The sequence below is a fragment of the Sporobolomyces salmoneus genome (genome assembly GCF_050403485.1).
Source record: "Sporobolomyces salmoneus JCM6883 DNA, S_salmoneus_JCM6883_v1_ctg19, whole genome shotgun sequence".
Lineage (NCBI taxonomy): Eukaryota > Fungi > Basidiomycota > Microbotryomycetes > Sporidiobolales > Sporidiobolaceae > Sporobolomyces > Sporobolomyces salmoneus.
The window spans coordinates 48849-72156 of NW_027481144.1; the positions used below are offsets into that span (position 1 = coordinate 48849).

At 50.5% G+C, this 23308-nt stretch overlaps 8 protein-coding genes across 8 annotated transcripts; 6 read left to right on the forward strand and 2 right to left on the reverse strand.

The window, feature by feature from the left end:
• Positions 1–151: 151 nt before the first annotated feature.
• Positions 152–1250, forward strand: TAE1 (N-terminal protein methyltransferase; the record flags this gene model as incomplete). Its single annotated transcript, XM_076631686.1, has 4 exons — positions 152–240; positions 303–998; positions 1056–1138; positions 1216–1250. The coding sequence occupies 4 exons, from the start codon at positions 152–154 to the stop codon at positions 1248–1250; spliced, it is 903 nt and encodes a 300-aa protein (XP_076488257.1).
• A 961-nt stretch (positions 1251–2211) lies between these two features.
• Positions 2212–7862, reverse strand: IRR1 (cohesin subunit IRR1; the record flags this gene model as incomplete). The annotated part of the gene is made up of 15 exons (XM_076631687.1): positions 2212–2759; positions 2827–2948; positions 3020–3309; positions 3376–3629; positions 3688–4069; positions 4139–4339; positions 4400–4786; positions 4850–5011; positions 5081–5989; positions 6062–6206; positions 6280–6686; positions 6747–6842; positions 6906–7018; positions 7095–7568; positions 7775–7862. The coding sequence occupies 15 exons, from the start codon at positions 7860–7862 to the stop codon at positions 2212–2214; spliced, it is 4578 nt and encodes a 1525-aa protein (XP_076488258.1).
• A 1176-nt stretch (positions 7863–9038) lies between these two features.
• On the forward strand, positions 9039–9711 carry JCM6883_002009 (uncharacterized protein; the record flags this gene model as incomplete). Its single annotated transcript, XM_076631688.1, has 4 exons — positions 9039–9137; positions 9207–9336; positions 9399–9503; positions 9563–9711. The coding sequence occupies 4 exons, from the start codon at positions 9039–9041 to the stop codon at positions 9709–9711; spliced, it is 483 nt and encodes a 160-aa protein (XP_076488259.1).
• A 214-nt stretch (positions 9712–9925) lies between these two features.
• Positions 9926–11362, forward strand: JCM6883_002010 (ubiquitin-conjugating enzyme E2; the record flags this gene model as incomplete). Its single annotated transcript, XM_076631689.1, has 6 exons — positions 9926–10030; positions 10096–10153; positions 10243–10268; positions 10345–10451; positions 10522–10591; positions 10658–11362. 6 exons carry the CDS (start codon positions 9926–9928, stop codon positions 11360–11362), a joined length of 1071 nt encoding a protein of 356 aa, XP_076488260.1.
• Positions 11363–11737: 375 nt separating this feature from the next.
• On the reverse strand, positions 11738–13071 carry RPF2 (rRNA-binding ribosome biosynthesis protein RPF2; the record flags this gene model as incomplete). Its single annotated transcript, XM_076631690.1, has 4 exons — positions 11738–11956; positions 12019–12543; positions 12615–12851; positions 12910–13071. 4 exons carry the CDS (start codon positions 13069–13071, stop codon positions 11738–11740), a joined length of 1143 nt encoding a protein of 380 aa, XP_076488261.1.
• Positions 13072–13348: 277 nt separating this feature from the next.
• On the forward strand, positions 13349–17555 carry ISM1 (isoleucine--tRNA ligase ISM1; the record flags this gene model as incomplete). The annotated part of the gene is made up of 17 exons (XM_076631691.1): positions 13349–13588; positions 13658–13730; positions 13804–13873; positions 13938–14194; positions 14266–14507; positions 14564–14705; positions 14770–15214; positions 15282–15370; positions 15438–16021; positions 16091–16297; positions 16362–16443; positions 16510–16640; positions 16705–16851; positions 16915–17015; positions 17102–17169; positions 17236–17331; positions 17395–17555. The coding sequence occupies 17 exons, from the start codon at positions 13349–13351 to the stop codon at positions 17553–17555; spliced, it is 3135 nt and encodes a 1044-aa protein (XP_076488262.1).
• A 932-nt stretch (positions 17556–18487) lies between these two features.
• On the forward strand, positions 18488–20850 carry JCM6883_002013 (uncharacterized protein; the record flags this gene model as incomplete). The annotated part of the gene is made up of 11 exons (XM_076631692.1): positions 18488–18559; positions 18653–19010; positions 19073–19204; positions 19272–19613; positions 19673–19766; positions 19829–19863; positions 19924–20074; positions 20140–20308; positions 20381–20449; positions 20521–20673; positions 20746–20850. 11 exons carry the CDS (start codon positions 18488–18490, stop codon positions 20848–20850), a joined length of 1680 nt encoding a protein of 559 aa, XP_076488263.1.
• A 626-nt stretch (positions 20851–21476) lies between these two features.
• Positions 21477–23219, forward strand: JCM6883_002014 (Zn(II)2Cys6 transcription factor domain-containing protein; the record flags this gene model as incomplete). Its single annotated transcript, XM_076631693.1, has 2 exons — positions 21477–22445; positions 22518–23219. The coding sequence occupies 2 exons, from the start codon at positions 21477–21479 to the stop codon at positions 23217–23219; spliced, it is 1671 nt and encodes a 556-aa protein (XP_076488264.1).
• Positions 23220–23308: the final 89 nt, after the last annotated feature.

Consider the following 23308-nt stretch of genomic DNA (forward strand, 5'->3'; position numbering starts at 1 on the left):
TGAGGGGAAGAAAGCGACCAAAAAGTTTCCGAACTTCTCTCCTCTCGATCAACCTTTCAACCTGTTCCGATCGCCTAGAACGACTCTACAAGCGCTATATACCACTACCAGATCAAAATCAAGGACCCTATCGTATTCATCCTCGTTCAAGATGGCTCAGAAACCTGATTTCGAGACCGGAGTTAACTACTGGGCAAACACGGAAGCGAGCGTGAATGGGGTACTTGGAGGATACGGAGAGTGAGTTGAACCGGTCGTGCTATCCTTCTCCTGGCAAGAACTGACTGATAGCTCGAATGTAGAGGAACTCCAGTCCCTCGTCTCGACGCGACCTCCTCTCGCTTGCTCATCCTCGCCCTCATGCCCTATCTCTCTACGATCATTCCTCCTCATTCGACGTCTACGACTACCCCTCGACCGAACCGCCCGTTCCGAGCTCTCGATTGTGGAGCTGGAATCGGTCGAGTGACTTCAACCGTTCTCCTTCCCTTGTTCGACTCCGTCGACTTGGTCGAACCCGTCCCATCATTCGTGAAACAAGCAAAGAGAGACGCTGTCAAGGGGAAAGAAGGATGGATCAACTTGCACCCAAGGAAGGACGAAGATGGAGAAGCTCAACAAATCAAGAACGTCAGGATTTGGAGAGCTGGTCTACAACATTTCAACCCTCTATCATCTGCTGTACCCGTCCCTACTTCGACGACATCGAATCCTTCGGTCGAATTGTTCGCAGAGCTAGGGAATGTAGGATTCACGTTTCCAAATCCAGAGGAGGAACTCGATCCGACGGAAGAGGGTTACGATCTGATCATGATCCAATGGTGTATCGGGCATTTGAGTGACGAGGAATTGGCAGATTTCTTGAGGAGGAGTCAGAAAGCCTTGAGGAGGAACAAGGAGGGAAAAGTCGAAGGTTATATCATCGTCAAGGAGAATACGTGTAAGGATACGGAAATGGATGGAAGGTTGTTCGATGATGAGGATAGTTCGATCACGAGGTGAGTCTGAATCGCTCATCCACGTCTGTCGATGTTGACGCCTCTCGGTTCGTCCAGGTCTGATTCAGCGTTCAGGACTGTCTTCAAGCAAGCTGGGTTGCGTCTACTGAGGAGAGAGGTACAACAAGGGTTCCCGAAAGGTGAGTCGGAGCTCGTTGCATTTTCGCGAAACGACAAACTGACGAATCGTCTCCGATCTGTCTGCCGTCCTCTGCAGAGTTGTTCCCCGTCGTCGCATATGCTTTGCAATGAGTTGTCGCTTGTATCGTTTCTGTTCTTTCGCGCCTCAGCGGCGGCGTCTTCCAGCGATTTCGGAAAGCCGTGTTGGGTTTTATCGACTGTCAGCTTGCTCTGTGCCTACTCTGGCCGATGTGGGGGCCCTCAGCCGTGTTGTGTGTCCGCAGACTTGCGCATGAAGCTGTGAGGCTTGAAACAAGCATCGTGAAAAGGCAAAGCTCGAGCCTTCGGGACTTCCTTACGACAACTCCTTTCTAACGCTAGACGTAACTTCCGCTAACCCTGGTGCACCTAGAGCGCTGTACTTTACGAAGGCGGATGTAATCGGGCCGGATGGGAGAGAACTGAGTGCGAGTTGAACATTCGGACACCATTTAAGTTCGAGCAAAACTCCCCTTGTTTGCGAAAGGTGCGGTTGCTTTGCAGGGGAGCGCGGCGACGAGCTGAGGAGATGATAGAGTTCGAGTTAACTGGAGGAGAGTCGGTCAAGTGCACCCCCCACTCGGCGACTGGAAAGAACCTTTCGAAAGTTGTGGATTCAAACTTTGTCAAGCCAGCGTAGGTCTTTCCGAATGGTGAGCTGCTTGACAGTCGAAAATGAAGCCAAAGACTAGCCGGAACGATGAGCCGGACCGAGTGGGAAGGATGTTTCGCGCAGGTTGCGCAAAAAAAGAAACAAATCCGGCTTCTCGGGATCGAACCAAGGACATTCAGATGAATCCGAAAGAGGACTAAGAAACCAATTACAGTCTGACGCTCTTCCAACTGAGCTAAAGCCGGTAGAGTTTATTGCGTGGCTGTTATTTGCAAACAGATCCAAAAGCACTTTGGCGGATCGAATCGATGCGAAATCGACGGTTCGCTGTCCTTCTCGCCGACAAGTCTCCACAAGCTCGAACGTGGTCAACAAGTACCGGGAAGACACTCTTTATATCACTGCAAAATATCCATAAAGCACAGAAAAAAACTAAACCGATCACTTCCTCGCTCTCTTCTTTTTCTTGAGATCTCCTAGACTCATAACAGACGCTTCTCGAACACCACGTTCTTCCTCCTCCTCCTCTTCTTCTTCCTCATTCTCCTCGACTTGCTCAGCTGGCGTATTGTCGAGATCTCCCGAAAGAGTATCTCGACCCGTCTCTTGGACGCTCTGATCTTGAATCCCGTTCGCTTCAGACTCTTGAGTAGCAGGCTCTTCCTCTTCCTCCTCTTCTTGCTGTTGCTGTTCCTCCTCAGGTTCCTCCGTTCGTATCCGTTTCGCTCGACCCTTTTCCGCGGATTCTTCCTCTCCTCCATCTTCCGAAACATCGTCAGAAGTTTGACGTTTCTGACCTCGAGTCGAACGTCGAGTAGGTGTAGCTCCAGCAGCGGCGGGAGAAGAAGATCGAACTTGTTCTTCCTCCTCCTCCTCGACTTCGTCATCTTCGTCGGTTTGTTTCGCTTTCCCTTTGCCCTTGCCTTTCGATTTAGTCGGAGTTTTCTTCGATGTCGATTTGGCTTGAGCTTGCGCACGAGATTTGATCGCTGTCGAGGGAGAATAAGAACGTCAATGCTCGAGTCATGAGGGGAAGCCGAATGAGGAGCTGCTCACAAGGATCTTTCGCCATGTTTGTAACCAATCGTTTTTGATACGCTCGAATGGGTTCCCAGGTCTTTGAGGTGACGGGTACTTCAATCTCGTGTTTCTCCAGAAGCGAATCGAGGGAAGTTTTGCTACGACAGCGGAAAACGGGTCAGTCAAAACAGTCGACGAAATAGAACGAAAGGAGGAAACGAGTGCTTACACTTTGAGAGCACTTCTACCGTCTAGTCCGAACACGAGGTGAGCGAGAGCCTTGAAAAAGTTCAAAGCTTTGTTACGATCATCGGTTCGTTTCGTATCGATGAATTGTTTAATCTTTTTCACAACGAAATCGAGCGAATCGAGGTGGATTCGAAGATGGTTCTCGGCTGGGATCGTCGAGACTACGGCGAGTTGAGCTCCTCGAACGACGGCGATTTGAACGAGGTTGCGTCCGAGCGAGACGAGGTGTTCATCGGAAGAGTCGGATGAATCGATGTAGAGTTCGAGAGCCTGCAACAGCGAGACAAAGCCTCAGCATAAAGTTAAGCGCCGATGAAGAGAAGAACTCAGACTCACTCCTTCGAGAGATTCAACAACGACAGAAGCGACGACATCTCCTCCATCTCCGTAGTTTCCCTCGTCTCGAAGATCGTGCATCAGGAGACGAGCGAAATCGTCAAAGGTCGAGGTAAGGCGTCCCCAGAACTTCAAGAGGAGAGAACTGTGTCGAATGTCGAAAATGCCGAGATGAATCGCTCGAGTGAAACCAGAAATCGTTCGTTCGAAACGTTGAGAGGCGACCAAATGAGCTTGTTGACGAATGTTCTCAGCTGATCGACGACACATGATCAGTCATAGAGCTAACAGAGAGAGTTGAGATCTACTCACCTCGAACTTCGGCGGGAGTCTTGTCTTTTCGTTTCTCAACTTTCTTCTGTTTGACCACTTTTTTCCCTTTCCCTTTCGCAGCAGCCTTTTTCTTCTTCTTCTTGTTCCTCTTGGCACTCTCTTCCATCTCCGTATCACTGCCACTACTCCTCTCCTCCTCCTCCTCCTCTTCTGACTCCTCCTCCTCTCCCTCTTCAGCTTCTCGTTCTTCCGCTAGTTTCTCGGCAAACCTCTCGATCTCCGCTTCGACGTATCCCGAACATCGAGCTTGAAGCTCTTCGCTACATTTGAGGTGGAGGGCAGAGAGGCGCTTCTCAGGATCGTTGTGAGGAGAAGTGATCGCGGCGGAAGCGAAATGAATATCGAGAAGTACCGAGAGAGCCTGCGAAAACGATCAAGGGGATCGAAGTTCAGCTCATTGAAGCATTCGAGAGATGTTTTCAGCACTCACGATCTCTTTGACTCCTTCGACGGCGTTCGTTTCGTTTCCAACGGCGAATTCTTCACATTTTTCGAGAACAGCGTTTCGACGAGCGGCGATCGAATCGAGGGTGAATTCTTCGACTGCGCCTGATTCGCGGAATTCGAGAGCGACAGTCTGTAGTTGCCAACTGATGTGGAGTCCGAAAACCGAGAGAGCGTGTTCGATCACCTGTGAAAGCGATACTCGAAATAAGCTTCTGCGTCGAGCTGATTTTCGTCCGCTACTCACCTCAGTTTCCTCCTTGTATCCAAGACGACCACGATTCACGATCGAATCGAGGATCTCACACACACTCGTTTGTTTGCCTCCGTCCGTATCTTCGAGAGTCGAAATGCTCTTGACTCGACTGAGTTTATCGAGTCGAGCGACGCAAGCCGTGAGGTTATGAATCTCGTCTTCTTCGAACGTTGCCGATTCGATATCCTTGTCATCTACGCACTCGCGAAGAGCAGCCAAGAGAGCTTCCTCGAGTTCGGGTAGTTTCGTTTGATTCTCGTTTGAGAGGTCGGCAGCTCCGAGGAAGTGAGCGATCGTTCGTACGGCTTGGTCGAGGACGTCAGAGTCGGTGTTCTTCAGGAACTGCTTCTTGACGTCGTCCCATAGCGTTCCGTAAGCCTAGAAGGGTGAAGAGGGTCAAACGGAGTTCGAAAACTGAAGATGCGAGAGAGGATGACATACAGTGCTGTTGTCGTGATACAAATCGAGTTGGATGAGACGAGGAATGGCGAGGATGTCGATCATTCGAGCAGGGAAAGTTTGATGCTTTGCGAAGAGACGAGGGAGAGCATCGATAACACCTTTCGCAATCGAGGCTTGTTCTTCATCGTCCTGTTCCTTGTCCTGACGATCCGTGCGTCAAGTGGTCAGCAGGGAGATCGCGAAGCTTGCAGAGAGCGAGAGGAGACCAACCTTTCTCGAAGTGCTCGAGGAAGTCTGAGTGACTTTCGCTAGACAGGCAACGAGAAGTTCGATCGTAAGGGTTTCCTCCTCTTCGGTGAGCTTGACTGCCGAAGGAAGCTCGGGACCAGCTCCTTCCGCGTCCTCTTCCTCCTCGTCATCGGATTCATCGTTCTCCGATCCATCTCCCCGTTTGTTCTTCTTGCTCGATCCTTTCTTCTTTCCATTCGATTTGCCGTTTGCAGCCTGAGTCGAATGGTCTTTGAGGAGATAGGAGATAAGAGCCTCCCAGTCTTGAAGAGCTTCGATTCCGTCCCACAGAGCTTCAGCGGCGAGAGCGATTCGACTTCGATGAATTTTGACATCGACGAGATCCGAGAGGTTGATATCATTTCCTTGCTTCTTTCGTCTTGACTGTGAATCTTGATCATCTTCCTCTTCGTCTCCAGCTTCAGGATCGATTCCATCGAGCGCTTTCCCATACTTGACGAGAAGTTCCGCAACGATCTTCAATTCGAGTTGAGTTTCGAGCTCTGCGTCCTCCTCCTTCGCTTTCTTCCCACCAACTTTCCTTCCCTTCGCCGTCTTCTTCCCGGCCTCCAACTCCGTCTTTCGCTGTTCGACTTCCTCATCCAAAATACTCTTGAACAACTCTGCCGCGGCGTTCCTCACTCGTTTCTCCTTCTCGAACACCAACTGCGCAACCTTATCTCGTTGGTCCTCGTCGAGCAATCCGTGACCGTCGATCTGTCGAACGACGTGAATCGCTTGAACTCGAACCGCGAGATCGTGTTCTCCTAACGCCATATCGACGAGTTGACCTTTGAATCGATCGGTGAAATGGTGTAGTTTGCCGATATAGTTGTCCTTGTCGTAGAGGGAAGAGAGAGCTCGTACTGAATCGCGTCGAGCTTCTTTCGACTGTTTTCGTGAGGACAGAAGCAGAAGATCAGCCTCGCCCGCTCCCGGCGACTGACTCTCGACTCTGCTCACCTCGTCCGAGAGTACCCAACCGATGTAACGCAGGTAGTCTCCATCGATCCAATGATCCGGATTCAGTTTCATCCAGTTTCCGAGCGCCGCGATACATTCAGCTCGAATCACGTAATCCGCATCTCGATATCGATTGACAAACACCCTGATGAACGAAACCGGTCAGCAACCACAAGAAAGTCGAAGCACAAGAGGGAGAAAGAGAGAGAGATACTCACGAAGTATAAGCTTCCTCTTCGAAACCTTCGACCGTTTCTAATCGTTCATGAACTTCCTGTACTTGTTTCTCCAAATCCTTCAATCGAGACTTATCTTTCCTATTCTTCTTCTCTTCGGCTTCTTTCGCCCTCATGACTTGACTATGTTCTTTCCTAATCTTGTCTTCGAGGATCGTGAGCGCGTCGATCGAAAAGAGAACGATGACGGTCGCGGTATGACGGAGAGCGCGGATTTGGGAAGATGAGAGGGCGTGCGTCCAGGCTTGGAAGTGCTCGTAGAACGTGGTCGTGAAGAGAATATCTTCGGATGCGAGGGAGAAGAGTTTGAGGAGGAATTGAGAGACGGAAGAACGGAACTTTTTGTAGCCTTTCGATTTCGAAATGAGTGGATATGCGTGATCAGATCCCTGTGAGCGAACCGGGTTAGCTCAGGATTGGGCTTAAACGGAGAGTTAAAAGTCACGAACTTGTTTGAATTCGTCGACGATGTCCTTCAGGGTCTCAACGATACCGTTGTCATCTTCCGCTTGATGTTCATCGACAGAAGCATTACAGCCGCAGCACTAGGCGAGGTGATCGTGTCAGTTGAGTCGAATGAGTGGAATGCAGTGAGCTTCGAGACTCACTCGAAGAACAAAGTTGACGAGTTCAGCCATTGCGGGACCCGAGTCGTTCTGGTAAGATTCGACCCAGTCGTCGACTGTCTGTTGTAGTGCCGAACCAGGTGAAACGACAGCATCTACGAATGAGAGAAAGTCCAAGGTCAGCAAAAGTCAAAACTCGAATTCGAAAACCTGAACGACGAGATCACGTACTGAAGAGTTCGTTATCATCCTCGATCGGGAAGTCCTTCGCACTCGTCTTCTTTGTCTCTGCACCTCCCGTCTCCTCTCCCTCATCCCCCTCATCCGCCTTTTTCTTCCTCGGAGCTCTCGGTTTCCTCGCCTGACTCGCTCCTTTCTTCCCCTTCTCACCGGCACTCGCAGGCGAAGATCCTTTCACTCTCTTCTTCTGCGTTCCACCTCTTGCGGCGCTCGTTCCAGCTTTCCGTTTCCTCCCTCTCGTCGACGCTCCCGTTGTCGACGATTTCTTCGGCGCTTGAAATTCGTCCGAATCGTCTTCTTCTTCTGATTCTGACGAGGGTTCACTCGCTGATGACTCTTCCTTGTCTTCATCTTCTTCTTCGTCGGGAGAAGTCAGGTCGTCCTCGTTGTCGTCGTCGTCGCCATTTTGTTGTTTTCGAGAACTGCCGCCTTTCGTCTTTGTTGAACGCGATTTGTTACCAGAAGCTATCAGCAGGCAAATACTGGGTCAGTACACGGACGAACACCATCGTCTAGCTTGTTCGATAGATGAACCTCGACGCGATTCTTGCCTCAACTCCCCCATCTCCATTCCAAGCGTCACTGAACCTTGTGTTCCCTACCCTAGACGACTCTACATCTCCCATGGTATGCCCGACGCGTACAGAGTCAGTGGGAGATAAGGAACTCACGATCCAACCTCTCGATAGTTTTCCGAACCCTCCCACTCTGTCTCCGAGTCGTTGCTGGAGGTGTAGCGCCTTCCGAATCTGAAGGCATGGTGGACTCGATGGTTGTCTGTCGAAGGGTGGTGAGTTGAAGGTGAAGAAGTGAAGAGCAGTGCGCGCGTCGAATCGCAGAGTACTTTGAATTTGTACCGCGAGAAAGGTCCTGTCTTTCCTCAGTCGAACGTACAGGAACGATCTGGCAATGACTAACGAGCTGGGGCGCAAAGGAACGAAAAATCGAGATAAAATTGCACATGCGACTCGACTCGGAATTGCGAAAACTGGAAGAAAAGGTCTGTCTACAGAATGCAAGGCGTTACGGAGGTCGAGGGCCTGGAGAAGAAGGCAGATAGAGGGACATATCTGACCCGGTTACAAGCTCGGAAGTAGTGAACCCAGCTGAGGGAATTACAGGAAAACGTAAAGCAGTTTTGCGGAAAATCGAACTTATCCGTTTGTGCCGCGACCTCCACGGGCATAGGACCAGTACCAGCGGCGCTACTCGATATCGATCTAAGAAGAACTTGATGAGTGATTCCTTCTGAAGAACCCCTCCTCGTCCTCCTCGTCTGTGATTTTCCCGGATTGTAAGCTCGTTCTGGTCGTCGCCGGAACGAGGAGAGGTCTCCAAACGTCAGATGCGGTTCGAGGATCGAGACGCCCTAACCTTGCTCAGCGTTGGTAGCGGTTTGGCGTTGTGGCGAACGCGGAAGAGGGAACTTGTCAAAAAGTCCATCGAGTTTAGAACAGGGCAATAGGCCTTTGCGCCGGTTCTCTTTGGCCACAGGTGGTCCTACACGAGCTAGCAGACTTGATTATTGTCGTGATAGCCAGTCCTTCGCAGGTCGGCGTTCGCGAGAGTGACGAGGGGATGATACTCAGCGTTTTCAAGTTTAGTCAATCGGTGCTTCGACGAGAGCACCGAAGCCCAGAGCGAGATGAATCGTGTGGTGAGCCGAGAAAAGCCTGGCTACTAAGTCGCTTGCCGCGTGTTCCGTCGCGAAGATAGGCGATCCTGTTCAACGGAAGAACAGCTCAGGTGAGGAGGAAACGATTCGACCTAGATACGCGTTCGAGCGCCCTTGCGACGTGATTCCATTGCTTTCGGTCGGTCTCCGAGCAGGTTTCGATGGTTATTCTGGCGAGAGTGAGTAGTAAGAACGAAAGAAACAACTCGATTCTCTCTCAACCTCTTCCATCTCACCTCACCTCCCAATCGACGCGCAAGATGTCCGAAGTCAACGTCAAGGAAGTGTCTGGAGAGGCACAAGACCCCTCGACGATCAACCCTCTCCTGCTCGACTCGGAAGGCGCACTTTCAGATCAAGTTCCGTTTCATCTCTCCCTCTCCACCCCGAGAACCTCTCTAGAGCTGATCGGTTCCTTCTTTCGATAGCTCTATGAATGTCTGAAAGAGGTGTTTGCGAGGTATTCGAAAGAACCTCTAAAGGGGAAAGGAGGCAAGGAGGAGAAAGTTTGTGGGAGAGAGGGTTTGGATAGGTTCGCAGTGGATACGAATGGACAAGGTGGGTTCAGGAACGTCTCCAGTAGATTCAATCGATACTAGAAATCCTTTCCCGATCCACAGGTATGACGAATGAAACGTATAACGAAATTGTCGAATACCTCGATGTGACTGAAGACGGTGAATTAACGATGAAAGGGTTCGTGCAACTGTATCAACTACAAACTGGTGAGCTCTTTATCCAATCTACGCTGAAATGGCGGCGTATTGATGGACGAGGTGAACAGAAAACGACGCTTCGGAAACTGAAAAGGATCTTCGAGCTTGGGGATACGATCCAAAGACTCTCAAGCTCGATCCGACACAGACGAAAGATGTCAAGGAGACGACAGCGACCAAGGAACCTGAAGCGGACAAGTCGGAAACAGGGAAGTGAGAGGAAAGGAGGAAGAAAGCTTTCGGATTTCTTTGCAGTTTTAGTTCTAGGATCTCTTGTTGTAATCTGTACCCTTTCGGAGCTACACTCTCGTGTCTGTCGTAACGATCTCCTACGAGGGAGAAGCTATCGCGCTGAAAGGCTTCTTCGTCACTGCGACGACGCCGAGCTTTCCTCTCTCTCTCCTCCAATTTCCGACTTTCTCTTGCCCACGATGGCAGCCCTCTCGAAACGATCCGCCGGAGTACGACGACTCCTCCAAGAAGCCTCCGAACTCAGCAACGACGATTCACCCGATTACAACGCAGCTCCCCTTGAAGTCAGTGTCAAATTACTCCTCCCTCTCGCCTCTGAAGGGACAGCTGACGATGTGAGTATGTGTAGAGTGATCTATTCGATTGGCATTTCACTATCCGAGGCTTGTCCGGTAGTCAATTCGAGGGTGAGTCCGTGGGGGAACTCTCATCAACCTCTCTCTTCCCGATGTTGACCGAGCAGTGCTGACTTAGCTCTCGCTGTATGGATCGATAGGTGGTATCTATCACGGGAGAATGATCGTAAGTAGTTCGAGAGAGAACGCTCACTGACCTCACCAATGTCGGCTCACTCGTTCCACTCTTGCACTCCTTACAGTTACCTTCGGAATACCCTTTCAAACCTCCAGAGATCTACCTCTTGACCCCCTCCGGGAGATTCGAGGTGAATCGAAAGATTTGTCTCTCGATTTCTAGTTTTCATCCGTCAGCTTCTTCTCTCTCTGCCTTGCTGTCTTTGCTATCTCTACTGATAGTGGTTGGAAACGATGCGTAGTGAAACATGGCAACCATCATGGGGTGTGAGAACTGCACTGCTCGCGTTGATCTCCTTCTTTGAATCTGACGTGAGTTTTTCCTTTGGTTCTCGAGCTCTAGCCTCCCAAGCTGACCCCTCTACTTGTGAGAACCAGCCGAAAGGAGCAGTCGGCTCTCTGAGCGCTCCACCGGAAGAACGGAAACGACTCGCAACCGCTTCTCAACGATTCAAATGTTCAACTTGCGGTTACGATGCTGCCGAACACGAATCCTTCTCTGCTCTACCTCTTCCAGCAGCTCCTACACCACCAACTACAGCACTAACGGAGGAGAAGACTGAGACATCAGAGGTGAACGAGGAGGAATCGGAGCTTGTACCGGAAACCGAGGAACCGAGCGAAGTCAATTCTCGATCTTCGACTCCTCCCCTTCCTGAAGAGCAAGAGCCAGTAGTGACTGCCGTTCCACCTTCGATACCTCCGACAACTATCTTCCCAGCTACTCCATCTGCCCCTCGAAACCATTCTCCCCCAACGTCGAATCTCGTTCCCTCATCGATTCCCGACTCGACTCCATCTACAAGCCCCCCTCATCATCGCAGTACCGAACTTTCGTCATCGCGATATCGTTCTGTCCCCTCACCCGTCACGCCTCCTCCCCAGAACGCCGTCGCTTCTCCCATCTCTCCTCCCGCTCGCCAACCTCCTCATACTCCGCCAACTCGGACAACACCGCCTCTCCCACACTCGGTATACACAGAAAGAGAATTCATCGAGGCTGGTCCTCCTTCCTACATCGATCGAGCGATTTTAGCGACTTTATTGGCGATCGTCGCTTTAATCGTCAGGAAAGTAGCATAGACCCTCTTTCTAGGGCTCTCATCCTCGTTCACCTCCTGTGTGTATACTCCTTCCCTTTTTGTGTCTCGTTCGCTCCGAGCGTTGCCGAGCGTCTGGATTGTCGATTGTTATATCTTTCAGAGTTTCCATTGGTTCGATTCTTTTGTAGCCTTTTCCTACGTCTTGCACCAACACACCTTACTCTCACTCCTATACCTCGAGATGATCAAGTCGAGTATCGTGTCTCGCCGACTGTCCACGAGAAGCGAAACTCTTTCGCAACAAAATTCTCGATCTTCGCTCGAAGACACGGAACAACCGTGGATGTCAGGCCAGACCGCTCTCCGGGAGTCAAAGAGGATGCAAAAGGCGAGTTGCGAAAGGAAAAGACCGAATCTAAACCTTTTTCCTCTTTCTCCCTTCTCCTCCTCCTCCACTGAGGGGTTTCTCTCCACCATCTGACTGTGCTCCGCCTTCCGACTCGGCTCCCGTATCTCCTCCATCGGTGTCCTCTCCCTTTCGTTTCTTGAGCCCTTTGAATTTGCGAGTTTGTAATTGAGATAAATCTTGACGATCGACGTGAACTCTTCCAACTTTGTCTCCCATCTCGTTGATCTACACACATAATCCCATTGGTCAGCAAGCTTCCCTGGAAGCCAGCTAGAGAGTTGACTCACATCGATGTTCTTGTTCTTGGGTTTCGAACCCGTACTCTTCTTTTCCTTCTTCTTCATCGCCAACTTCCAAACCTCCTGAGCGGGTTTCTGACTCCTCCTCAACGAAAACGTGAAATGAGGACCATGAGGACTCAACTCCACTCTCGGAGTAGGAACTCCCGATCGCATGAAGTGAACGTTATAAGTTCTGAAATGAACGACGGGTAAACTCTTGTCTTCTTCGTAATCTCCTCCTCCACTCGGGTTTCGGTTCAATCCCCCAATCAACGACTCGACCGCTTTTCCCTTCCCGGCGGCGTTTTGTAGGGCTTCACCAGCTTGTTCGGCTGAAGAAGAACCGATCGTAACACTGATGACTCGTTCTAAACCTTTCAACGCGACTCCGTCCATCTCGTTCCCTCGGAAGAAGTCGAGGAGAATCGATTTGAATTGTTGATACGTAGGGTGAGAATCCCAGAGTGTCGAATGAGGTTCAGTCGCAGAGAAATGGAATAGAGGAACTGATCCAGCCGTCGATTTAATTCCCTTTTTTTTCACTCGAATCTCGTCAGCTTTCCCTCTCCTCTTGTTCATGAGAGGATAGAGATGGAGCATACCTTGAAGTCTGACATTGCCATAACCTCCTCGATTCCAACTTCCAACATTTCCATAACTTCTCCCGCGAAACACCTCACCCAAACTAATCCATGAGGTCGTTTCTTCGTGTGCGTTCCAATCAAGAACAAACTCGCGTCGTTCTTTGAACTCCAAAAGTTGAGAGAGGCTGCATCTTCGAACGGTCGGATCAGGTTTGATTTCGAGAAAGTGATCGAATGAGGTTTCTTCAATTGATTCTATCTCCCTCCACTCCGAGTTAGCGAGCACTGAGTACAGACAGGAGGGTTGGCTTACAAGTTCAGTGAGAGCTGTCTTGACCTTGTCAGAGATTCCGGCACTTCGAACAAAGACGGCAGTTTTCGCTTCCTTTTCTACCAACTTGGGCTCTCGCGCGACTGCTGCTCGTTTACTCCTCGCATTCTTGGGTTTCGCAGGGGCGATAATCGGTGTAGACATCGCGATTGGAGGTGTGGTGATGGGTGAAAGAACGGAAAGAGATGAAAAAAATCAAAGATCTTCTCTTTGATCAAGAAATTGCAATTCACTCCGTTGTAATCAGCTCTTCTCCTCACTCTCGACAATCTACACTCAAAGTTGTAGCATCGATAGACCAGAGTCCGCCCGAATTGGCAGCCGATTTGAATCAACCGGAAACTCGATCAAACTCCGACTCAAGTTGAATCATCTCCCCCTCCTCCTCTCCCGACATCCCACTCTCACTCCTACTCCCGCAATGCTGCTCTCACACTTACCACGGCGGATACCTCTCTCCCCTTCCGTGGCCCTCCCCCGTCCCTTCTCGACCTCTCTCCCAAATCACGCAAAATCTCCCAAGAAGCCGAAAGATGCTCTCAGTCAATACTACTCCGAATCGCTCAACTTACCTAAGACGGCGTTTCCTCTGAGAGCCGAAGCGGCGAAACGGGAGAAGTTGTTCTGGAAGAGAACGACGGAGGATTTGTATGAATGGCAGGTCAGTCTCTCTCTATACATCGCTGTTGCGCGAGACAACGTTGATGACGAGAGGAAAGAGATATGACAGAGTAAACAAACGGAGAGACCATTGTTCGTGTTGCATGATGGGCCGCCTTATGCGAACGGGAATTTACATTGTGGTGAGTTTTCACTTTTCTTGTCGAGCTCTATCCTCTCTCAACTAGACTGATTGATTGAAGTGATACTCTTCAGGTCATGCGCTGAATAAGATCACGAAGGATATCATCAATCGAAGTAAACTCATTCAAGGCTATCGAATCCAGTTGAGCTACTTTTCTCGCTTTCTCCTTGTGTCTAACCGCTCTCTGACCCCTCCCTCTCGACAGTTACGTCCCCGGCTTCGACACCCATGGGCTTCCTCTCGAACTAAAAGCGCTCTCAGCTCTGAAGAAACCCGCTTCCTCGCTAACAGCGCAAGAGATCCGTTCCGCCGCTCGAAAAGAAGCTGAAAAGGGAATCGAATTACAAAAAGGAGAGTTCAAAAGTTTCGCAGTAATGGGAGATTGGGATAACCCATACAAGACGATGGATTGGAGTTATGAGAAACGACAATTAGGGGTTGTCAAAGATATGGTTGGGAAAGGTAATCTCTCTCTGCCTCTCTCTCTCTCGCACTCGTCTGGCTTCAGGCTGATGAGTACTTTTGATACGTAGGATTGATCGTCTCTCATAATCGACCAACGCTCTATTCACCTTCCTCGAGAACAGCATTGGCCGAAGCAGAACTCGAATATCGAGACGATCACGTCTCCCGTTCCGTCTATGTCGCTTTTCCCGTCGCATCGCTCGGAGAAGGTCTCGAAACTGCTTTCGAGGCTATGAAGATCGATTTGAGGGAAGAGAAGATCAGTCTGGCGGCGTGGACGACGACACCTTGGACTTTACCGAGTAATCTCGTAAGTCCCTTGATCTTAACTGGATACATCGTTGAGACTGAAAGAGTATGTGATAGGCAATTGCTGTTTCCCCTGCGATGGAGTACTCGCTCGTGAGGAGGGAGGACTCGAATGAGCTTCTGATCGTTGCTTCGGAACGAATCGCCGCTCTAGCAGAGATTTTCGAGACTTCGCTCAAGCTCATCGCTCAGTGCCTTGGTGAGCATACGACCTCGTTCAGAATTTCCAGGAATCTTTCGCTGAACGAATTGCGTGCTTGCAGGTTCTTCACTACTCTCGACCACCTACACCTCCGTTCTCAATTCCCCCTCCGCTTCCTCCTCCGTCCCTCAAGTAACACGACCGATTATTCCCGCCGACTACGTCACTGCAACAACCGGTACTGGACTCGTTCACACCTCCCCAGCTCACGGAATCGAAGATTTCGAATCCTATCGTTCCTTCCAATCTACCCTCTCTGCCGACTCCCCGTTCAGAGTCGAGGATATCTACTCTGCCGTCGATGGGGAAGGGAAACTCGATTCGAATTTGGATAAATTCGGATTGGAACCCGAGGTGGTGGAGAGATTGAAAGGGAAGAATGTGCTAGGCGATGGAGTACAGGGTGTCATTGAGATTCTACAGGAGAGAGACACGTTGTTGAAGGAGGTACAGGTCACGCATAAGTTTCCGTATGATTGGAGGACTAAGAAACCGGTCATTTTCAGGCGAGTTTTGGCTGCGAAACTTCTCGCTTCGGCGCGAAATGCTGACTACGGATCTTTGCACTGATAGAGCATCGAGTCAATGGTTCGCGAACCTTGAGAATGTCAAAGATGACGCGGTGAAAGTTTTGGAGAGAGTGAATTTCTTCCCTTCTCGAGGTGAGCTTGTTCCTTCTCAGCCTCTTCGCTTCCGCCCAACTGACGCCCTCATTTCTGTCTCATAAAGGTTCTCGTACCCTCGAGATGTACGTTCGAGGTCGTTCAGAATGGTGCATCTCTCGCCAACGAGCTTGGGGAGTTCCGATCCCCGTCGTCTACCGCGACTCTCCCACTTCCGGATCGGTCCCCCTCCTTACTCCCTCAAACATCGATCACATCGTCTCAGTACTCGAGAAGAACGGAGGTACCGATTACTGGTGGACTGGTTCAGCTGAAGGATTCGTCGAACCTGCAGAACTCGAACGAGCTGAACGAGAAGGAGGAGGAGTTACATGGAGGAAAGGAGCTGATACTTTGGACGTTTGGTTCGATTCTGGATGCTCCTGGACGTTGTTGAGGGAACAAGGAGTTCGATCATCGGAAAGGGAGGGAGTTTTAGCGGACGTTTATTTCGAAGGATCCGATCAACATCGAGGATGGTTCCAGAGTTCGCTGTTGACGAAGATTGCTTCGACTCGAGAAGGGGAGGAGCCAGTTGCGCCATACAAGGACGTGATTACGCATGGAATGGTGTTGGATGACAAGGGGAGGAAGATGAGTAAAAGTTTGGGAAATGTTATCAGTCCCGATACTGTTATCAAAGGTGGAAAGGTGTGTCCTCATCGCTTACTCTCTAGCATGCGAGTTCGTGCTGAGGGACTGCTTTCGATTGATGTCTAGAATTCGAAACTTGAACCCGCTTACGGAACTGATTTGTTACGAATTTGGGTCGCTTCGGTCGATTCGACTCGAGACGTTCTCATCGGTCCTGGGATCCTCGCACAAACCTTCGATGGCTTCCGCAAGATTCGAAACACGGCGAGGTTCCTTCTGGGCAACATCGGACAGGAGAAAGTCGAGGATTTCGACTCTTGCGACCTTGGACTGGTAAGCTTTTCTCCCTCTCAGACTTCCATGACGGCCTTTGACTGAACGTGAGCGAACCTTTCAGATCGAACGATTCGTCCTGCACGAGCTTTTCACTCTCGATCAAACTGTTCGAGAAGCTTTCTCTACCTATCAATTCAACCGAGGTACGTCTTGATTGTCCGCTCATTCGATAGTGTCCCTCGCTGAACCGTGACTCTGCCCCTGGGTAGCCTATCAAGCCCTGTCGAACTTCTCGAACTCGACCCTCTCGTCGTTCTATTTCGACGTTACAAAAGATACCCTCTACGCCGACGCTCGAACTACTCTCGCTCGTCGACAAGTTATTTATACCCTACAAAAAGTCAGCAACCTTTTCTTCCCTCTGTTCTGCTGGAGAGAACTGACGCTTCTTCGAGTCTGGTCAGGTTTTCGATACCTACCTCTCAATTTTGTCTCCTCTAGCTCCTCTCCTCGCTGAAGAGATTTATCACTTCTCGAGAGGCGCGACGAAAGACCCTTCGATTGAGACCGATCGAGGAGAAAGCGTATTCGAAAAGAAGTGGCCTCAACCGGTGAGCTCGCCTTCCAAGAGTTCGGGCTCGGCGGTTGGCTGACAAAATCTCAATGTGACGTAGAGCAAAGAATGGAACGATCCTGTAGTGAAGAGTGAGATGGAGGAGCTACTTGGACTTCGAACTGAAGTGATGAGTCTGCTGGAGCAGGCGCGAAACGACAAGTGAGCTATCTCCCTCTCCGTTCCTCGTGTACGCCCTGCTACACATTGCCCGGCTGCTAACCGCTCTTCGTTGCTGTTTCTCGCAGGAACATCGGTAGCTCTGCTGAAGCTCGAGTGATTCTCACTTCTCCTTCGGAAACTGTTCGCAAACACCGTGCGTTTTAGTCGCACTTACTGGTGACGAGAAGGATGAAGAGCTGACGGTATCGTTGTCATTCAGTCGACGTGCTCAAGACCCTTTTCATCGTTTCGGACGTTTCGATTGAAGAGCAAGTTCCCTCGAAATCAGCTTGGCAGTACGCCTCGAGTGCTTCTGGTACGTCCTTATACCTCTATGTACGATCTACAGCTTTGAATAACGAGGAGGTCTTCATTACAGACTCTTCAGCGACAAGAGCGATTATTCTTCCCTCTCTCGCCGCGAAATGCCCACGATGCTGGCAGTTCACCGTCAAGCCTACCGCGAAACCCATCACAATCGAGACTGAGACGCCATCGCCACCAGTATGCGCTCGATGCAGTCAAGCCCTCGGGAATTGAACGAATTCCGATATCGGCTACTGGGACAAAGCTTGAATTCCGATATCACTTTCCACCTCTCTTTTGAATTCCGAATTCACTTCCTTCGACCCCACCTCGATCTTCGAAACCCCATTGCCGCTCACAAACTAGTACCTGACACTCTCCTCCTCGCAAGCAGTATCCCGCACCTCTCGACCTTCACGGATCAGAAACATTGTTGTATTTCCTCGCATCTCGTCGTTCTTCGCAATTTACTCGCATCCAGCTTGACTATCCTGACTGACCTCGTATCCTGCTTCTGTACGGCGACCGAGCTATGTGCTTGCCACGCCTGAAAAGAGCTCTACTCGAACAGATCATGTTGCGAGTGAAACAGGAATTCTCGTTTTCGACGGTCCTGTGGCGCACGGCTCGAGTCAAAACATTGACTGGATCATATGACTAAAGATCGACTTGGAGCGGTGCTCGGTAGGCGCGACAGAAGCCGTGAACCCTTCCGTTCGAAGAGATTCGAGCGCTCCATTCTTTCTGTTTTCGTCTATTGCCGGAGGAGGCGAATCTGAACAAACTCCCTTCATTCCTCATCCGCCTCTCTCTTCTCTTCTTCTTTCTTTCTCATCAGAAACACCATCTATTCACACCCTATCCTCGACAACCGCGACCTCACAACTCTCCATCATGCAGCAAAGCGACTCTGTTGAACCGAATCATTCAACCTCGCTCGAGAAGCATACTGACCTCGAACTCGCCTGGTCGGATCTCACCTACGTCGCTCCTAAACGTCCGCAACCTATCCTGAACCACTTGAACGGGTCAGCTCGTTCGGGCGAACTTCTCGCAGGTGAGTTTATTTCTCTCTCTGTCGTCGCCTCTCCCCTCCTCTATTCGTCGTCCCTTCGTCGACGCTCTTTCATATACTGACTGTCTCTTTGTTACGTTTCTCTTCAGTCATGGGACCTAGTGGCGCAGGTAAATCTACTTTCCTCGACGCCATCTGCGGAAGAAGCTCTGCCTCTGGACAAGTAAGCCTCTCCTCTCTCCTCTTCTCTTCCTCAGCCTCTCGACCTTTCCCTTCTCAACCCTCTCGCTTATGCTGACTAATCTTCTATCACCAGGTCACCATCAACGGCTCAACCAACTACTCGACTCAAGACTTCTTGTCCTTCGTCGAACAAGACGACGCTCTTCTCGGAGTCCTTACCGTTCGCGAGACCGTCGCTTTCGCCGCGAAGCTCAGTCTTGGTTCCTCTTACCCTGGACTTGACCGCCACATCGACGACACCCTTCGAAGCCTCGGACTTCAAGACGTCGCGAACAACAAGATTGGAACACCGCTCCAACGTGGAATCTCGGGAGGTCAGAAACGACGAGTCACTGTCGCTCAATCGGTCGTAGGCAAGCCATCGATACTCGTGTTGGATGAACCGACCTCTGGCCTTGACGCCTCGTCCTCTCGAGAAGTCGTAACTTTCCGTGAGTCGTTTCTCTTCTCTCCTTGAAGCTACTTGACCTGACCATTCCTTCCTCGCTTGTAGTCCGCCACCTCGCTCACGAACAGAACTTGCTCGTAATCTGTACTATCCATCAACCTAACTTTGAGACTTTCTCACTCTTCGACAACCTCCTCGTCCTCGCTGGTGGTCAGACCATGTACAACGGTCCTGTCTGTATGTTCTTCTTCCCCCTCCTCTACTCTAACACGATCCTTGAGCTGATCGTTCTCTCCATCTCTAGCCGAGCTCGACAACTACCTCACCTGGACGGGTTCTCCCACTCCTAAATTCGTTAATCCCGCCGACCACGTCATTCAACTCGTCAACACTGAATTCATGAAACCCGAACATCAACACCGCACGGCTCAAGAACATCTCTCGCACTACTCTGACCTCTGGACTCAACACAGTACCGAGAAACCTCGAGGAAGTTTGAGCTCGAATCCCTCGACTTCACTTCCGTTCGGCAAGAGCTCGAGGGGAAGCGTCGCCAAGGTCATTGGCAATTTGAGGAAGCTCAACACTTTGATGCATCGAAATTTGCTCAACTATTCTCGCAACATTTTGGCTTACGGAATTCGACGTGAGTCTCTTTCCTCGTTCATCGTTAGACTCCTTAGCTGATACCTCTTTCTCTTTCAGTCGCCATGTTTGCGGGTATGGGATTGTTGCTCGCGACGATCTGGATTCGCCTAGGTTATAGCGCGGAAAAGATCAACGATCGTCTTTCCGTTTCGTAAGTCTCAATCGCATATTCTCTCGGTAGAGCTTTGAGCTGATATCCCGTCAATGCCTCAGGTTCTTCGCTGTCGCCTTCCTCGGCTTCATGTCAGGTAGGTCCTTCCTCTCATTAACCGTCTCTCGCTATTCGCTGACAGTTCTCCCTTTCATAGTCGCCGGTATTCCTTCCTTCCTCGAGGAGCGTTCCGTCTTCATTCGAGAACGTCGAAACGGTCTCTACGGTCCAGGAGTCTACACGCTCGCTCAATCGATCGTCTCGGTTCCTTTCCTCTTCCTTTGCTCCCTCGTCTTTTCTCTCATCATGTGCGTTCGATTCTGCACTCTCGACGATCCAACTCACTCAGAAGCTAACGTTCTTCGTCGCATAGCTATTGGAGTATCGGAATGAATCCCGGAGCGACTCATTTCTTCCGATTCTTGATTTACCTCTTCCTCGCACTCTACACTGCCGAATCTCAATCTCTCCTCGTCGCCGTCATTTTCCCTCTCTTCGTCGCCGCTCTCGCGATCGCTTCTTTCGCCAACGGACTGTGGATGGTCAGTCCCTATCTTTTTTCCCTCGAGCACGGTCGTCTGAGCACTGACGAACTTCCTCTCAAATCGGAACAGTGCAACATGGGTTACTTTATCCGCACGGCATCTCTCCCTCGATTCTGGTTCTACGTAGTCCACTGGATCGTCAGTTCATCCTCTGTCTCCTTTCTTCCTCGAAATCCTCCCTGACTGACCCGTTCGATCTTCTCCCTCAGGATTATCAAACCTATTCATTCAACCTCCTCGTCAAGAACGACTTTTCCGGTCAAATCTTGAGCTGTCCTACGATTCAAGGTGTCTGTAGTTGTCCGATGGCGAGTTCTTTGACTCCCGAACAGTGCGCTTTGACCGGGGACGATGTCGTTCGAGTGAGTCCTTCCCTTCTCCTTCCTTCCTTGAGAGTTGTACGGGTGACTGATAGCGTTGGTGCGGGAGAGCAGAACCTCGAAATCAGTGGAAGCGAAGGATTCAGCGTTGGGATTCTGGTTTTGATTTTGGTCGTTTATCGAGTTTTACTTTACCTCGGTCTGCGTATGCGCAAGTAGATAACACTACTACTCCTTATTACTTACTTTTCTATATACTCTTCTCGTCCGGCCGTAGAACCTAATTTGTGTAACACTTCGCATGCCGCTTGCGAGAGGAAAAACTGTAGTGCTGAAGAGAGTCGATCTCCCTTCGCTGCAAAACTGCCAAGCTCCTGTCTGACCCTAGAGCTGCCTCGAGGAGATGCTGGGCTAGGTGGCAAGAGTCATTGTCTTTGACGAAAGCAGCGAGATTGCGCCTGGATCATGAATTTTTTGAAAAAGAAAACGAAAAACCCGCGCACTTTTCCCTACTATCCGTGGACCCTCCCAGACGACCTATACAGTCCTCTCAGTTCGAGCCTGACTTGACCCGTAGTGCGCAAAATAACAATAAAAGATCTCCGAAGTTGTTGCATCTGAGGAGTTGTCCGAGGCGAGTTCCGGCGAACTTGGTCGACTCTGCTCCATCCACTCAGTTCACTCAGTTCTCTCTCGAATACGCACAGCAAGGTGAGTTAACCTCTCGCGTTCGCCGGCATGACCAACCTAAAACTAACTGCAGTTAGAGCCCAGCAGTCTCAGAAGTTACCCAACTTGATCATCAACTCTCCCTTTCTCCCTCTCGACCCTCTCCGCTCGACCACATGACACCACCGATTCCAGTAGGAGGCGAACGCAAACGACCCAGTAAATCATGTCTACCATGTCGACAGGCTAAAGGGAAATGTATCGGATTATCAGAGGAATACTTGCACCAAATCGACAACAACCCGGAATTCACTCCCGACCCACACACGAAGTGTACTCGATGTACGAAACAACAACTCGAATGTACGTTCGCGCCTTCGAGGAGAAAAGGACGACCGAGAAGGGTCGCGAGAGGTCGAGAATCGAATTCGACTAGCAACAACCCGAACGACGATTCACACCATTCTACTCCTTCCCCTTCGAACTCCCCTTCGAGAAGTACTGGATCAGATTCGTTCTTCAACCCGTTATTGACGACTGGGGACTTGAACGCGAGATCTCCTTCGCAATCTACTTCACTTTCGGGTTCCCTTCAAGCTTCTCCATGTCACGTCTCGGTCACTACTCCTCCCACCTTTGACCCCTCTCTGCAATTGCCGAACCCACTTCAATCGACCGCATCGATCGAATCGATCGTAGAAGGTTACTTGAACGAGATTTACCTCTGGTGTCCGATTCTCCCTGCCGACGCTTCCAACCTCCGTTCCTACCTCATCCAAGCCGATACTTCCCTCACTCTCGCCCTCGCCTCAATCATCGACGTTACTCGACCTCCTCCCCTATTCCCTCCAACGACGGGCTACATTTCTCATTCGACTCTCCAAGCCGGAGTATTCCTTTCCCTCCGTGCTTACGGACTCAAGGATCGTTCTCGAGCGGTCGAATTGATCGAATGGGTTTCGAACGAGTTTAGAAAACTGGGGTGGAAAGGACATGATATGGAGAAGGTTTCGAACGAGGTGAGGAGGGAAGAAATGGAACAATTCGTTGGATTGGGATACCTCGTTTGGGGATTGACGATTCAATCGGGAGTTTTGACGGGTAACAGAGGATTGTTACTCGCAGAGGTTCAACTACCTGCGGAGGTACGTCCACTCTAGAAACTCCTTTCTCGGTTCTCTCAAGCTGATTCTGACACTCTCGCTCTCTCTCGATAGATCACCGAACAAAACATGATTCTCCACGCCTTTGCCCTCTTGCGCGAAGCAACCGATTTCGAAACCCTCTGGTCCTTACCCGAGTCCGAACGTTTCGAATACACGATCCGAATCGTCCATTGGTCCGATCGAATCCAACGCACCGCGCTCGATTTCCTTCGTAAAACGACTCCTCCATTCGACCCTTCCTCTCCTCCTACGGCTCAATCTCTCGGAGTTGCCGCCGCTCGTGAAACTGCTTTCCTCACCGCTTCGATCGCACCCGCAGCGATCATTCTCCTCCTTTCTTCGACTTCTCCTCTTTCTCCCCTCATCGCCCCTGCTCTCCCTTGTTCATTGGATACGACTTCTTACCCGACTGGACCTCTATCATCCCTCGTCAAATTCGCAGCGAACAAAGTGTTGAACGTCGTTAGGGAAGCTCCCACGAGAGAAGGAGTTTCAGTAGCTTGTCAACCTCATTCCCCTTACTGGGGTTGTTGTTTCCTCGTAGTCGCGAGGGGCTTACTGTTGGGATTAGAGGCGACTCAATTGGAGGAACAGAAGACGGGGAAGAAGGATGAAACGTTCGATAAAGGGAGGACGGAAGAAGATTTGGATTTATGCGAGATGATTTTGAAACAACAGGCAGAGAAATGGCCTGCCGCGGAAAGTCTCATGGCGGAGGTAGGACTGTTGAGGAGAACTGCTGGGATCGTCTAAGAGGAGAAAGAGCAGGAGGAGGAGGAGGTGATTGTTTTTATCTTTTGGGTTTCAGTTTTGTTGCGTGTTTCCTCGATTTAGATTTTTGT